The following is a 13,951-nucleotide window of genomic DNA, read 5'->3' on the forward strand; positions in this document are numbered from 1 at the left end:
AACCGCTACATTGAAATTGTCTCTGAATGATGAATTTACTAGTGACTTTTGTTTACATGGTTAGCAAGTTCCACAGAATGACACTTTACTGTGTGTTATGTATCCGTCTTATATGTTTGTGTTTGTGGTGCCACACAGAAAACGCGGAACCCCTTGTCCTGAAGATGCCCGAGCGAACCCCGGCGGAACCCAAAGCCGAACACAAAGATGGAGATTATACTGTCACTCTTTAAAACTAATGTTATTTCAGAAACGTATGAGTATTTATAGGTCTACTTATTGCAGGCGGTTGGTAAAAAAATTTAGTTTTGTGACGAAAACTAGTTTATGTACCCAGTAACTAATATAAGCATAAATTTTAACTTTAAAATGTACTCCTCAAATTGACCAATATTTCTTCAGGGACTTAAAAAAAATTGTGGGTATTTTAATTTTTAGCACACTTTAAAGTTTATTTTTCTGAGACGCAATGTATTGCGAATTTTGTTATGTTTAAAACGTGAGAAAACAACGTTAATTACACTGATGAAAGCCTACATTGAAGATAATATTTAATTTGTATGAAAAATAGAAAAATAGGTACGCTGAACAAATGTCGGTCAGTTTGAGGAGTACAGCCTACAGTTTAATTTTTTCTCGTGTTACAACAGGCCACACCCGGTATTACATTAGAAAACTATACTATATTATGTAGTTTTAGCAACTACTAATAACTCCATATCGACAAAGTGAGATCTTCAGCTAAAATGACACATATTATGTAAACATAAATTATTTACTTTACATAATACAAATCCGCTACATGCATCACCAACCGCCTCAGTTAAACGGTAGACCGATAATGATGTCTGAGAGTTGAAAAACGATAGAGGTTGTCATTAAAATAAAAACAAATGTGTCAATTACATGGGTATGATAGTTGAAAAACAGTCACTTCTCTTATTTATTTTACTTCCAATATTATCCCGTATAAATCTCCTAGTCAAGTTTAGGTATAAACTGTAAAAAATGAATCTCAAACTTACAAATAGATGACGAGTTCAATACTTCAAACATTCCATTCGCCTGTTTATGATTTAAGTAAGAGTATAAAATATTGAAATGATATTTAAGTTTGTGCAATTATTTAATTTAAGTTAATTTGTGTATGTGTAGTTCAAGCATATCGTCATAGTTTTATGCAGACGGCTGTATAGTAATATTATGTGCCTGCCTACTTATGATCAAGATATTGTATGTAAATAGAGATTGAACATTCGAAATGTATGTTGTAACGTTGTTGTGTGTGTTTTATTTATTTCTGCCTCTTTTGTTTTGCTTTGGCCTTTAAGTTTTAAATGAGTGAATTGCAATTAAATTGTACATAGTTAAGCACACCTGTAATTAGTCTTAACTTAATTGATTCCATTGTGTTAGGACAGTTAAGCCATTTATATTTAAGTTAGATGCATGAAAGTGTGTTAGCGTATGCTATATGTGTACGAATTAAGTACAATAAATACAATACAATATAATTTACATAGTTAATTTTCGTAACACAAATGAATCAATTAAAGTAAGAGTAATCACAGCTTCTTATTTTTACTGCGCTTAATTACGTATATACATTATGTATTTGCAATTCACTTAAATGACACCATAGGATTCAAACTTCACGGTTTTTACAACGTAGGTAATTAGATACGAGTACTAGCTACTAGCATAATATATTATGTGTATTTATTATTCATATGTAACATATTACATATGTATAACACATAAAGCTCAGTAACTACCTATGGGTAATATCGAATTTGTCAGTATCTATTTTGTATTCTGCAATAAGTAAATATTGTGGTTTACACTTACTTACTTAGGTTCATCCAGTTATTATTCTAGTTCAATCTTAGCATTCTAGAACGAACTGACTCGTTGGAAATGTACCATACATATATGAAATAACATATGTATAACATAAAAAATTATGTATAACATAAAAACATTGCGATCTTATGAATTTATTATTTATCATGGTATCTTGCAATTAAGAAAATCAAGAAAATCATAAATCTAATGAATAATTTGGCAAATCTATTCGATTTAATTTTAGAACGTACTCGTACCTGGGGGGGCGATTTTTGAAATTAGACCACCCGATTTCGTGTATTTCCTTCAATAATATCTCCACTACTAGGCATTTAAATTCTACTAATCGAATTGAAAACGAGTGTCCAATACCAGAACCTGACAACTCTTATCTTAGTAGTTATAGTTACATATTACGAATGTTAAGATTTTATGCAGATGAAAATTATAAAAACCCCGAAAGTACCTAAATTTAAATTGTTCAGAAGGAGTTGGGTTACATTTAGCTGTCCTCGTCATACTCATGGGAATATTACATGTTGTGCTCGTGTATGTGCCGTCTCTAGCCTTTGCTGTGGTAAGTTTTTTTATACTTGTTTCATAGTAAACAAATATTATGACGCTTTTGGGATAACTTAATTAAATCTTTGAAATTCATAACTATAGTTATACTTCTCGTACTTTTTACTCGATATTTGTAAATTGACTGCTTAAAACTTAAAGTTGGCGTTATTTAAACGACCCATTTTCAGGATTATCCCTAAAGTGTTATGTAGGTATATAATCTTTAACCTTTTCGACGCCGTGTCAAACACAAAAGCTGTCACGCGACTCACGCGGACGCCAAGTCACCGAAGTGTCAAAACTGAAATTGAACTTTAGGTATGCATATGCACATAGGTCTATGATGCTCTGTGGTCTGTGACCGATTAATCAGTCTTTGGCGTTGAACCTGCGGTGCGGATATATCGGTCATTGGCGTCCAAAAGGTTAATAGAAAAAAAAACGACTTCAAAAAACAGTTTGAAATATTATTTATACATATAGTGCATCTCATAATAAATACAAATAGCATATAACAAATGTAGGTAGTTATTACAAGTAAAATACTCGTCGTGGATGAGTTTCATTCTAGTTTTCATGGAATGCAAATGCTTGGTTTTAGATGAAAATGCTATATGTAAGTATGCTTATAAGATTTGAGGAGTTTCCTCATGGTTCCCATAGTCAGAACTAGTTTATCCTAAGTTAGCCTGCTAGGCTAGTTATCTATCCCATACGTGATATACATATAAACCAGTTCCTTACTACCTAAAATGGCAGTGAAACTAACTCAAATTACCTTCCAATTCCAGGCTACAGCTCTCCCCTCCCTGATGACACGATTTACCGAAGTTCCCTCAAGTCACCTCCCCTCGGCATCGCCGATAGACTGGTAGCCGAAGCCATCAGGAGGTCCAGCCTTACCCACAGGCCCTCGATTGTGAAGTACCCACCAGACTTCTTCAATGGATCCGCTGAACCGTCTTCATCGTCCAGTGAAGACGAGAAGGATAAGAAGAAACGACAGTCGAAGAGGGCTAGTAATTCTTGATCAAGTTTTGGCTAGATATTGTGTCATCAGATGGCGCTAATATTAAAGGAAAACGTTAGATGGCTTTTAAATTGATAAAATACATATGCTAAGGGAAAATTTAGGAGATAAAATTGTAAAGCAATTATACTTTTTAAGTGGCGCCGCCTGTTGTTGAGTAGCACAACTACGTGAGATATGCTATATGCTTCGCTACTATTTGGCTACAATTTTGTGACTCAGCGCCATCTGTTATCGAATGGCGAAACAATGTAAACTTATGTGTGTTAAAAGTGGTCAAAAGATAGATTAATGCGTGGCTCATAGCTATATAGTTACTCTCTTAACTCTGTCCCACTTTTATTTTTAAGTATAGATAGATGTTACATGTTGCTCTTATTAAAATTTTAGCTTATAGTCCGTTTTTTTAGCATTAGAAAGAACTTCGCAGAAGTAAGCTTGTGGTTCTAAATCCGGCACTTTCAGTGATAATAATTTAAAGTAAATTATATGTATTGACCATGCTACATTTAGATAATTCAATAATATGTTCTGGACTAATAAACCATACATTAATATTTGTAATTCAATAATTATTAACAATTAACGAGCCTGATAAAAACTGCACGCTTGCTTCTGTGGAGTTCTTTCTAATGCTAAAAAAAATGAACTATAATTGCGATTGTATGGCGGTGGCTAGATTCGTCTAATCTAATCTAATCTCGTGGCGCCTATTAAGGTACGAATTTCCGTAAGTTTCTTGTCTTGGCGGTGAAAGGGACAAATACTTGGCAAATATTGAGGATGTAAATAAAAGAGGAGTGTATGTCATTATTGTATATAATACCTTTCTATTCTGATGAACACTAGGTATCATGGCTCCTCTACACGATGGGCCAACGCCGGACACTCCAAGGGACGCATTTATGCGTTAGAGGTAGTGATATTGTTACCTCATTCTACCGCATGGCTGCGTCCATTGGAGTGGCCGGCGTTGGCCCATCGTGTAGAGGAACCGTCAGGTTAGGTAAGGCAATACAAATTCAAGCGTATAGCTACAGCGCCCGCGCTGTGGAGGCCCCTGTGTCTCATAGACAATAGAATAAGACTTTTTAAATTATGGTAACATTCCATTTCTGACCGCAGCTGCACTACTAGTACTGAACACAATGTTTTTGTCAATTTCCATAGTAAAATGAACAGTATTGCAGCTGCCGGTGGAAAATGAACTGTCACCTTTAAACTAAACTTCCGATTCTGACTACAATTTAGGCAACATTAAATGTATGCGCTTTATATCATATTAAATATATAGATATTTTTGGCATCGTAGATACGATTATTATTAAGCAGTATTATTATTCTATCGCCTTAACAACAGTCTATACAAAAATATAATAATGATTTATCCTATTGATAAATATATATTTATAACTACAAAGGCTATAATGAGGTGAGACAACGGTTCTAGAGTCAGACCAAGATCATTTGCAGCAGCATTCATAACCTGCAGCGGATTTGATAGCCCATGCAGTGCATGTTTTATTTTAAACGTCAAACTTCTATGAAATTATGACGTATAAATAACACTTACACTGCGTGGGCTATCAAATCCGCTGCATACTTTTTTTGGTCCGACTCTATAATTAGCCCTTTTTACCTGTTATTTTAAGGGTGGCACTTGTTCCATGCAGGGCACTTGCTCCACCTAATCATAGCATTTCTAATACTTATGTTGTATAAATATTGTAAAAAATGTCCCAATGGCAATACAAAAGCTGTATATTTCACTAGTAAATATATAACAGACACGTACTTTGTACGAAAAGACCGACTAATGATTAGTTTTTATCACACTTCATGTTCGATTCCTTACTTCAATTATTCTTTGTCTTATGTATATTTGCATCTCACATTTCGCTTAATAATAGAGTGAGACGCAATGCACATTGAACCAAGAAATTGGACAAGTGGAATACCAATCATAGTTACGTAAAACCACACAGTAGTAATAAACTAATAAAGAGTGTCACCTTCTCGAAATAGAAAACTATGTCTTTTATAAATCCCTAGATGGCGCTGTCACTCGAGACTTATAACCGGCGAATCAAGTATAGTTCAAATCGTTATTAACCAAAAGTGAACACGCCATAAAGTTTAATTACGAAAATTAGCGATTAACACTGTTTATTAATTTACCATTCCCAGGTTAAACATTACTATGTAAAATGTCTCATATCTACATAATGCTAATACACTGAATAATCCATTATTTTCTCACCAATGTTTACTTAATTTACATTTAAGATACATCTAGTGAATACGACCGCTTATGTACCTATCTATGAATTATATTCAATGTTAAAATTGCCAATAAATAAATATACTGAATTTGACTTTAAAAACATAATACATAAAGGAAAATAATAAATATAAGTAAACTTATGTATCTAACATTAAATACAATGTTTTATTTCACTGTGTTATAAATAAACAGGGGCCACTGATTTTCTAATCAGACTTTAAAATTCAAAGTGACAGGGCTACCGCAAAAACCGAAATTCGCAAAACGCGGGGATCTTTCTCTTTTACTCCAGGCTCCTACAGGCTTAATTAGAGTGACAGAGAAAAATGCCCGCAATTGGCGAACTTCGATTTTCGCGGTTATAGCCCAGTTACTCTTCACTGTCCTAACCCGAGTATGTTAAAAAGATGTTTTAATTGAGCGTTAGATATTATGGGTGTTCGAACACCTAATCTATTTGGATAGGTACGTTTGTCATCAAGTGTTTCTACATCATTTCAAAACACTTCGTCAAAAATGTGTCAAAAGAATGTAGAGACAAAAACGTTCTGATTTAGGACGTTATAAATAATTAATAGATCTCATCATTATTGTATAGGTGACGCTATCTGGAGAAATAAAACTCCCCTCTAGTGTGAACTCGAAGAATTACAAAATATATCCTTACACGGCGGGAAGAAGTTGATAACTCTATATTATACCGAAGAAATTTGAACTTTAAATAAAATTACATAAGGTTCAAATTTCTTCCATTTTTTCCCACCGGATATCAATTTCTTCCCGCCGTGTACGGATATGGTAGGTATTACTTTTAATTTTTATCCCTGAGTTACAATACTACATTACAATAATGATGAGTATCGACATGGATGGATAGTGTCTTTATTAATTAATTGTCCAGAAATAAGCTGTTTGTTGTGATATCTGATTTGTGATAACAAACCAACAAATTAATAAATCAGGTCAGGATTGCGAGAGTATCATAAAAACCACCATCCAAACGACAAAACAAGTAAGTATCTCACGCACTTACTGTATTCATTTGGACCGTAATGCAACGGATTTCTAATATTTACTATAAACTGAAATAATCAGCAATTAACTACACATCTATCGTTAGTTCAACTACCGACAGTATTATTACAGACTTTATTCCTACAAACACGTTTGATACACGCTGCGGAGCATTTCATTTCGCATAAAAAGACAGATCGTGGTGTCATTTTACTCGTATGTCTAAAAGTACCTATCTAAGAAAACATAATCAGTATCTTGACTCTACCTAGAATTAATCTTTCATGATTTAAAGATCAGATATGTGAATATATTATGCGCTGACATACAGTAGGCAGGTATTACTTAAGTCAAGTTACTGATTATGAAGGATAAAAATTTGATAGTTATCATAAAAAATTAAAGCTCTTGTTATAAATTAGCTCCGCAATTTTTGGCCGCATTTATTCGAATAAATACTTGGTCTAGAAAATTTTAAATAAATTCACTCGCACATTATCAAATTTACTACATAAAAAGGGAAATCGTTATTTCCGTTCTCATCTCATACACAGATAGGAAACCTAGTCACTAAGAAAATTCGGATAGATAAGTGAAGCCTTTTTTGTATTTCCTGTCACTGTTATGAAATCAATTGTACAAGTATGTAAAATTATTATGTAAATGGAATAAAACAGAAAGGAAGACTTTATTTGGCACTATTTTTTACACAGGCACGCTGTGAGTGTTATTGTTTTTCCACATATCAGACAAAACTAAGAGGACAATCTGACGGAAAAGTCACTGTACTACCTATACTAAAAGTTTGCACTTAAACATATTAAGTATTACATAATACTAAAGAAGTTACAAGAAGAAAAAAGGAAGAAGTTTTCCTGACAAAAATAACAAAAAAAAAATACAGCACGAAAGTAGTCTTATTCAGATTATTTTTGAAAAAGGCTACTTTCGTGCGTGATCTTGGCAAAGTATCTTAAAGAAGTAGATTTTGATCGTCTTTCCAGTTATTTGAAAGAAATATGAAATCTCTACAAAATAACCGACATTGCTATCAAAAATTAATTAATGTAACAATATGTCCACGAAAATGAATCGATAGAACTCAATGACCCACAAAAGAGGCATATCTTCTTTAGTATTTACGTACTACTACGATAAATTAAGTACTCATAGCGCCATCTACCCACATGTTCTCAGTACTCTCGCTGCTGAAGCGAACTCTGTTCTTAACCCTGCGTGGGTGTTCTCTGTTGTGCGGCCTCAGAGGGGGTCGCAGGGGTCCCGGGGGTCCCGGGGATGCCAGGGGTCGCGGGGTTGGAGGAGGTCAGGCGACGTCGGCCTCCGTCACAAGGATGGGGATGGTGGGGGGCGCCGCCAGCTGGTTCGCACTTGGCGATCTGCGGACATAGGCTGCGGATCAGTTACAATGAAGGTCTGTTAATACACATTGGAAATCGCCATAGAAAATATGAATGTGAAAAATACAAACTTTGTTAAGCTTTATGTATGGAATCGAAATTCAGCTAAATTCAGTTGACATATAGCTAGATCACATCACATCCTGAAATTGGACACCTAGGTTATCCAAAATATGACACAGATAATTACTATAAATTAAGTATAGGTACATAAAGAGCTAAAGTCAGTTAAAAAAATAAATTTTCTACAGAGTTCAAATCTCTATTCGAATTCGTACCTGGACAATGTGAGGACTATGACCGAGGAGGTTATGACCTCAGGAATGCGCAGTTAATTTTTAGTGGGTAAGTACTCAGCGTCAGGCGTAAGTATAAAATAAGTGGAAAAACAACATAAAAAAGTACTAATTACGCAAAACCGCAAGCCTTACACAAACTCCTTGAACTAAATTCAGAAAATAGCGTACCAATTAACCTCAATATGAAGTCAATTAAAAAACTTGCAGCCCTGACCACAAATATTAATACCGATAACAAGAAAACAATAATGTATACTCACTTCTTTATTCTGTTGATATCGTCGACTTTATTTTCATGTCCGTGATGGCCGATGCCGTTTGGCGTGAGGCCATGCACCTTCTTCATACTAGCGTGACTATGGCTTCTATGCATATGAGCTTCCTTCGCATCTCCATTTTTGTGGCTTTCATGTTCATGATGATTCTGAATCTTGGGTAATTCTTGGCCGGTCTCAACGGCTAGGTGATTGTGGCTGGTATTTCTAGATTTCTCATTGATGTTCTGTACGAAATTGTTTTGGGCGAGCAGCCGGTTCTCCTTGGCCCTCGCGTCGGGGATCTTGATCTCTATATGTTCGTCCAGAGACATGGAGTCCACGGAGCTGAGGTCCAGGGTGTCGTTGGAGAAGGTCTTTGGTATGGTGCCGAGCAAACGATCTGGAAATTAACAACATTACCTATTAAAACCGATATAGTTTTAGGTTTAAGTTTCTAGGGGTAAAATTGTGCACCTCGACAATTTTCATCTCACTTCAAATAAAAACCGAGATGAGCTATCCGCGTTAAAGCGAGAGACAAGAGAAATCATTCTTGACACAGTTTATTAGGCGAGTTATTTTTAAATTTTATTACGCTTTTAATTGGCTGCGCAGTTATACTCTAATGATTTTACAGATTCACCGGAAAAATCTGGTAAAGTTGCATAATGACCGTAATCAAACGGTCTTAGGCACATAATTCTATTCTTGGAACTAAACTAGTGGAACTCGTTTCCATTCACTTTAATGGATCATCTTCTAAATAACTAAGTGTCGTTGTTGTTGTTGGTATTTTAAACTATGTAAAGTAATATTTCGTATTAATTATTTTAGATTTGGGACCGCATTAGCTACCTAACGTCGCTTGAGATATACTTGCCTCCAAAGGACCTGTTTCTCTTGTACTTGAAGCTCCCCAAACAGTTGTTGTTCCAGTCCTTCGGGCGCGTCTCAAACGATCCTCTTTTCGCATCCTTACCTAGTTTCTGAGAAGTAGACACCGTCGCCCTCAGCTCGTCGAGCTGCTTCGCCGAGCACAGCGGCGTGTCCACGTCGTAGGTGTTGTTGAAGCTCGTGTAGTCGACCTGGAAGCATCACCATTGTCAGTTTATGGGACATTAACCATCACACATCTGAATGGAGAAGAAGGCAGTTGTAATTTTTTTTATTTTTTACATAACATAAAAAAACCCAAGTCAAAAACAAAGCAATCAGCAGTAAGTCAAATAGCCCACCCCGCGTCATCCCAGGCGCAAATGTTTTTTTTTTTTTTTTTTGTCAGAGGTGGAGGTAATCCTCATTGGATACTGCCAACCCGGTTTTGGCAGCATGTCCGACTCAGCTGGGATTGCTCCAGCTGCCTACGGACTAAAACCCTCCACCCTGTCCAGTGTTATGTTTCCGAAAACGCGGCGCTATCGGTATACACGTTGTTTTCGGGTGTGTTACTGTGTGATCCGGGATATAATGTTTGTGTAGTGTGAATGTAAAGTGTGAAGTGTGTGTATAGTGTACCTACTTGAAAAGTTACTTGTGTTTTATAATGTCATTTGAGTTTATGTACCGTTAAAAGATTTTAAATTGTAAATTATGTGTTCTATTAAGTTATGAAAGCATTCAGTGGTTGATTCTTTGGTTAATATATCCTGTAAGTTAAATGGGTCTATATTGAGGTTTTGACAAGTGATTACTAAGTGGTGACGTCTTGGAGCAAATCTTGGACAGTTATATATTAAATGGTTCAGGGTTTGCGGGATGTCTGAATTCGGATCGCATGGACATTTGTTATCAGGTGTTATTTTGAATCGGTGTAAATAGGTTTTGTGGAATCCGTGGTTGCTCAAAAACTGGGTTATGGCAAAGGTCAAAGTGGTTTTTTCCAAATATTGCATAAGGTCATCGTAAGTAGGGAAAAGGGTTTTTGTGTATTGGCAATTATTAGGGTCGTTGTAATAGTTCTTCCTGTCATTTTGCAGTTCAGATTTTAATTGGTATTTTATGTGGCTGATCGGTATTCTATCATAGTCTGGGGCGCGGTGTAGTTTTGTGGCAACTTTCGCTGCAGTGTCTGCAAGCTCGTTACCACGAATACCACAATGAGCTTTGGTCCAAAATAGTTCAACTTTCGTGTTTTGTTCATGTCCATGCAGCAAGATTTGTATTCCGTTAACTATATGATTGTAGCTATTTGGATTAGATATTTCAGTAAGGCCCGATTTGCTATCTGAAAACACAAAAATGTTGTGTGGACAAGCTTTGTCATGTAGCGCATATCGGAGTCCTTCTCGTATGGCGAGTAGTTCGGCCTGAAACACCGAGCAGCAATCGTGTAATTTCAGCTTTTTAATAATTGGCTGGTGGTTTGGTTTTTCAATGATAAAAGCTGAACCTACTTTACCATCAGTTTTGCTTCCATCCGTGTAAATATGCCATGTGTGTGTATCCTTTTGGTTTTCAGTTACGATGTCCAGTTCCTGTTGGTTGTTAATGGATGAGAATTCAATCGTGCGTCTGAAGGCCGGGTGCAGCAGAGAAGACGGTGGTGCTGGGGATTCGATTTCTAAATCGTTAGGCAGGAAGGAAGCGCGTCTGCTGATTCGTGCTAACTCTATCTCTGCAGCGCAACGCACAATCGCAGGTAGGGGCGTTAACCTGGCGAGCGTAATTGACAATGGTGTGTTGAGTGTTTTGAAGCCATGGACGCATTTTATGGCAAATAGTCTCTGTAACGACAATAGTTTGTTTATGACTTTCTTGTACTTCAGGGCGTTAATCCACACTGAGGCTGCGTACGTTAGGATTGGTTCTACTACATGTTCAAAGATGGTTCGGATATTTCCCGGGTGGACACCCCACGTCGGTCTAATATATTGTTGAAGTTTGTAGTAAAGTTTTTTTGTTTTCTCTATTTTAGTTAATACGTGTGTTATAAATGTTCGCCTGCTATCTATTGTTACCCCGAGGTACTTAAATGAGTTGCTAAATTCTATAAGGTTTCCGTCCATGTGTATTCGTGCCTGCTTAGCTCTAGGTACAAATGCAAGTAATTTCGTCTTTTCATGTCCGAATGATAATTTTACTCCTTTTCCCCAGTCAACAACTTGTTTCAAAGCAGAATTGGTTCTATGCTCTAGTTCTATATAACTTTTCGAGCTACACACCAGGAGAATATCATCAGCGTATGCCTGTATGTGGCAGCTTTCTGGCATGGGCATGTCAAGGACCTCATCAAGAATAAGGTTCCAGAGGACAGGGCCGACGACAGATCCTTGAATGCAGCCTCTGGACGTGGCTTTTTCTGCAATGCAGTCTGCAAATGCTAGAACAAAATGTGTCCAAAACGCTCGCCGCATTACCGCGCTGAATCGCGACGGATAACCTCTGCACCAGGAATGACCCGGAGCGGGGATGCAGGCCTCTATCTTGCAAACGGTTCCCAACCATTGTCAATTGGATTGTCTGAAGGCGATTGTAAATTTGATTGAATTCCATACGAAAATGTACTATCGTCGAGAATGCTCACTGACTGACTGTCAAACATCATATAAAACAATGCACCTATCGTTGTTAGCGCACTATACGTTTAGTTTTTACCGGCCTTCCCCAATCATAGCCAAAATGTTCGTGATCGTAAAAATCTGTCGATCATAGTTCTATATGACTGATTTCTGAGACTGTAGACAAGTCGGCTCTGGAATAGTCGTGTCTATGATCGCTTCAATGCTGGACACAGGTGTCTCAAGGACGAGAGGACCGGCAATATTGTATGTAAATGGGACCTACTGGAAGATTGCCAATATCGCAACGTGTGAAACCAATGAGAAAGTACGGTAAAATCTGTGCCAACATTTGGTAAGCTGCCTCTGGTCAGACAGATGAGATCAAAGGCCGTCCCTTCCAATTTGCTCTCAAATTATGGATAAACGGCTAAACGGTGCCATACCTTGTATGGTTTGGGGTTCCTAACAAAATTATTAATCGTCTGATTCTGACAACCGGATTCACCGCACTATGTACGAAGCCGTACAGCGCCATCTAGGTACATTTGCTGTCAGATTCGAAGCACAACTGTCTTTACACATCGAATTAATTCAATCTTTGCCTTTGGTGCATTGCAGGTGGTATCACAATGGTGTTAAAACTTATTTGTCAGTCAGACCACAGAAAAATCACCCAATTTTAATCAGTAATCACGAAATGTAGAAAATTGTTTGCGTGACTAATTTTATTGGTGATTGAATAGCTTACAATAAATTCAAATGGCACCACACACTGCGCACACGTGCCATTGATTACCTACACTATAAATGGTTTAGGGATAATTTGACTTATCGCACTTACATATGGTACCATAACCAACGTCATTCGTCATGATTCACGTTGTCGTGTTATTATATTACTTTACTCCATTGAGTTTCATAGAAGGAATTGTTTATTTTACGGATCCTTGTAACGAATATTACTAGTGATAAGTCACGTTTTGTGATGTATTTACATACAATAAAAATAACAACCTACAAACTGGCTCAGAGTAACTATGCTGGAATTCCCTCTGTAAAATTTCTCAGTTTTTAAGTCGACGGAATGGGTGGAAGGTCGCCGAGTAAAATAAAGAGACAGACAACCGAAGATGTAACCAGATACATATAAAGAATATAAATAGTATTAATGTTGTATTGAAAGGAGTAAATCACATCCTTGATTCATGTTTAGCTCTGTAGGTTGAGCTCATAAAGGATTTTCCGGCTTTAACATTTAGCTACCAAAGTTTCAGGATGAAATCAATGTCATATATGTACATAATAATATACAATACTCGTACATACTATCACGCGATCACTTTTATAACAACACAAGCGAATAGGATTCACTGTTGAAAAATTTCGACATTTTAAGGGTAGGTACTTATTTAAGAGGTTCTCAGTGTAAGATTTACAAGTCGACGAAAATATTTTCCTGATATATAATGATACTTTCCTCCTTGTTTAGGTATACATAGTTCCTGACCTGAAGACGGGTTAAAAGTACTAACCTCGTATTCTCCAGTGTCCTTCCTGAACGTCACCATAGTCTCGAACCGGTGCCCCCACAGAATCTCCGACGGGAGGAAACTGCTGCGAGCCTGCGTGGTCATCCCCGTAGACTCGATCACACCCTCTGTAAACATTAAAATAAATGATATTTTATTATATATATACACTGAAAAAAAAAATCGGTTGAAACAATTGAAATTGCGTTAA

General features: G+C 36.6%; 2 protein-coding genes and 1 long non-coding RNA gene across 14 annotated transcripts in view; 2 read left to right on the plus strand and 1 right to left on the minus strand.

The window, feature by feature from the left end:
- The window catches only part of LOC134667155 (G protein-activated inward rectifier potassium channel 3-like), a 38,478-nt gene extending 31,052 nt beyond the window's left edge, over nt 1-7,426 (plus strand). For 4 of the 6 annotated variants that reach the window (XM_063524460.1, XM_063524461.1, XM_063524462.1 and 1 more), the window contains one exon: nt 3,201-7,426. In XM_063524460.1, coding sequence (XP_063380530.1) covers nt 3,201-3,439 — 239 coding nt within the window. In that variant the 3' untranslated portion in view covers nt 3,440-7,426. Of the gene's footprint in view, nt 1-138; nt 1,281-3,200 lie in introns of those variants that run through there. The other 2 variants (XM_063524463.1, XM_063524466.1) reach the window with 1 other exon arrangement.
- LOC134667223 (uncharacterized) overlaps nt 1-13,951 on the plus strand; it is a 470,671-nt gene that overhangs the window by 128,008 nt on the left and 328,712 nt on the right. The gene's annotated exons all lie outside the window — the stretch shown is intronic.
- The window catches only part of LOC134667150 (G protein-activated inward rectifier potassium channel 3-like), a 72,117-nt gene continuing 62,408 nt past the window's right edge, over nt 4,243-13,951 (minus strand). For 4 of the 7 annotated variants that reach the window (XM_063524451.1, XM_063524448.1, XM_063524447.1 and 1 more), the window contains 4 exons: nt 13,744-13,868; nt 9,691-9,796; nt 8,715-9,111; nt 4,243-8,147 (listed from right to left, as the gene is read on the minus strand). In XM_063524451.1, coding sequence (XP_063380521.1) covers nt 7,964-8,147; nt 8,715-9,111; nt 9,691-9,796; nt 13,744-13,868 — 812 coding nt within the window. In that variant the 3' untranslated portion in view covers nt 4,243-7,963. Of the gene's footprint in view, nt 8,148-8,710; nt 9,112-9,690; nt 9,797-13,743; nt 13,869-13,951 lie in introns of those variants that run through there. The other 3 variants (XR_010098612.1, XM_063524449.1, XM_063524453.1) reach the window with 3 other exon arrangements.

Source organism: Cydia fagiglandana, chromosome 9 (genome assembly GCF_963556715.1).
Source record: "Cydia fagiglandana chromosome 9, ilCydFagi1.1, whole genome shotgun sequence".
Classification (NCBI taxonomy): Eukaryota; Metazoa; Arthropoda; class Insecta; order Lepidoptera; family Tortricidae; genus Cydia; species Cydia fagiglandana.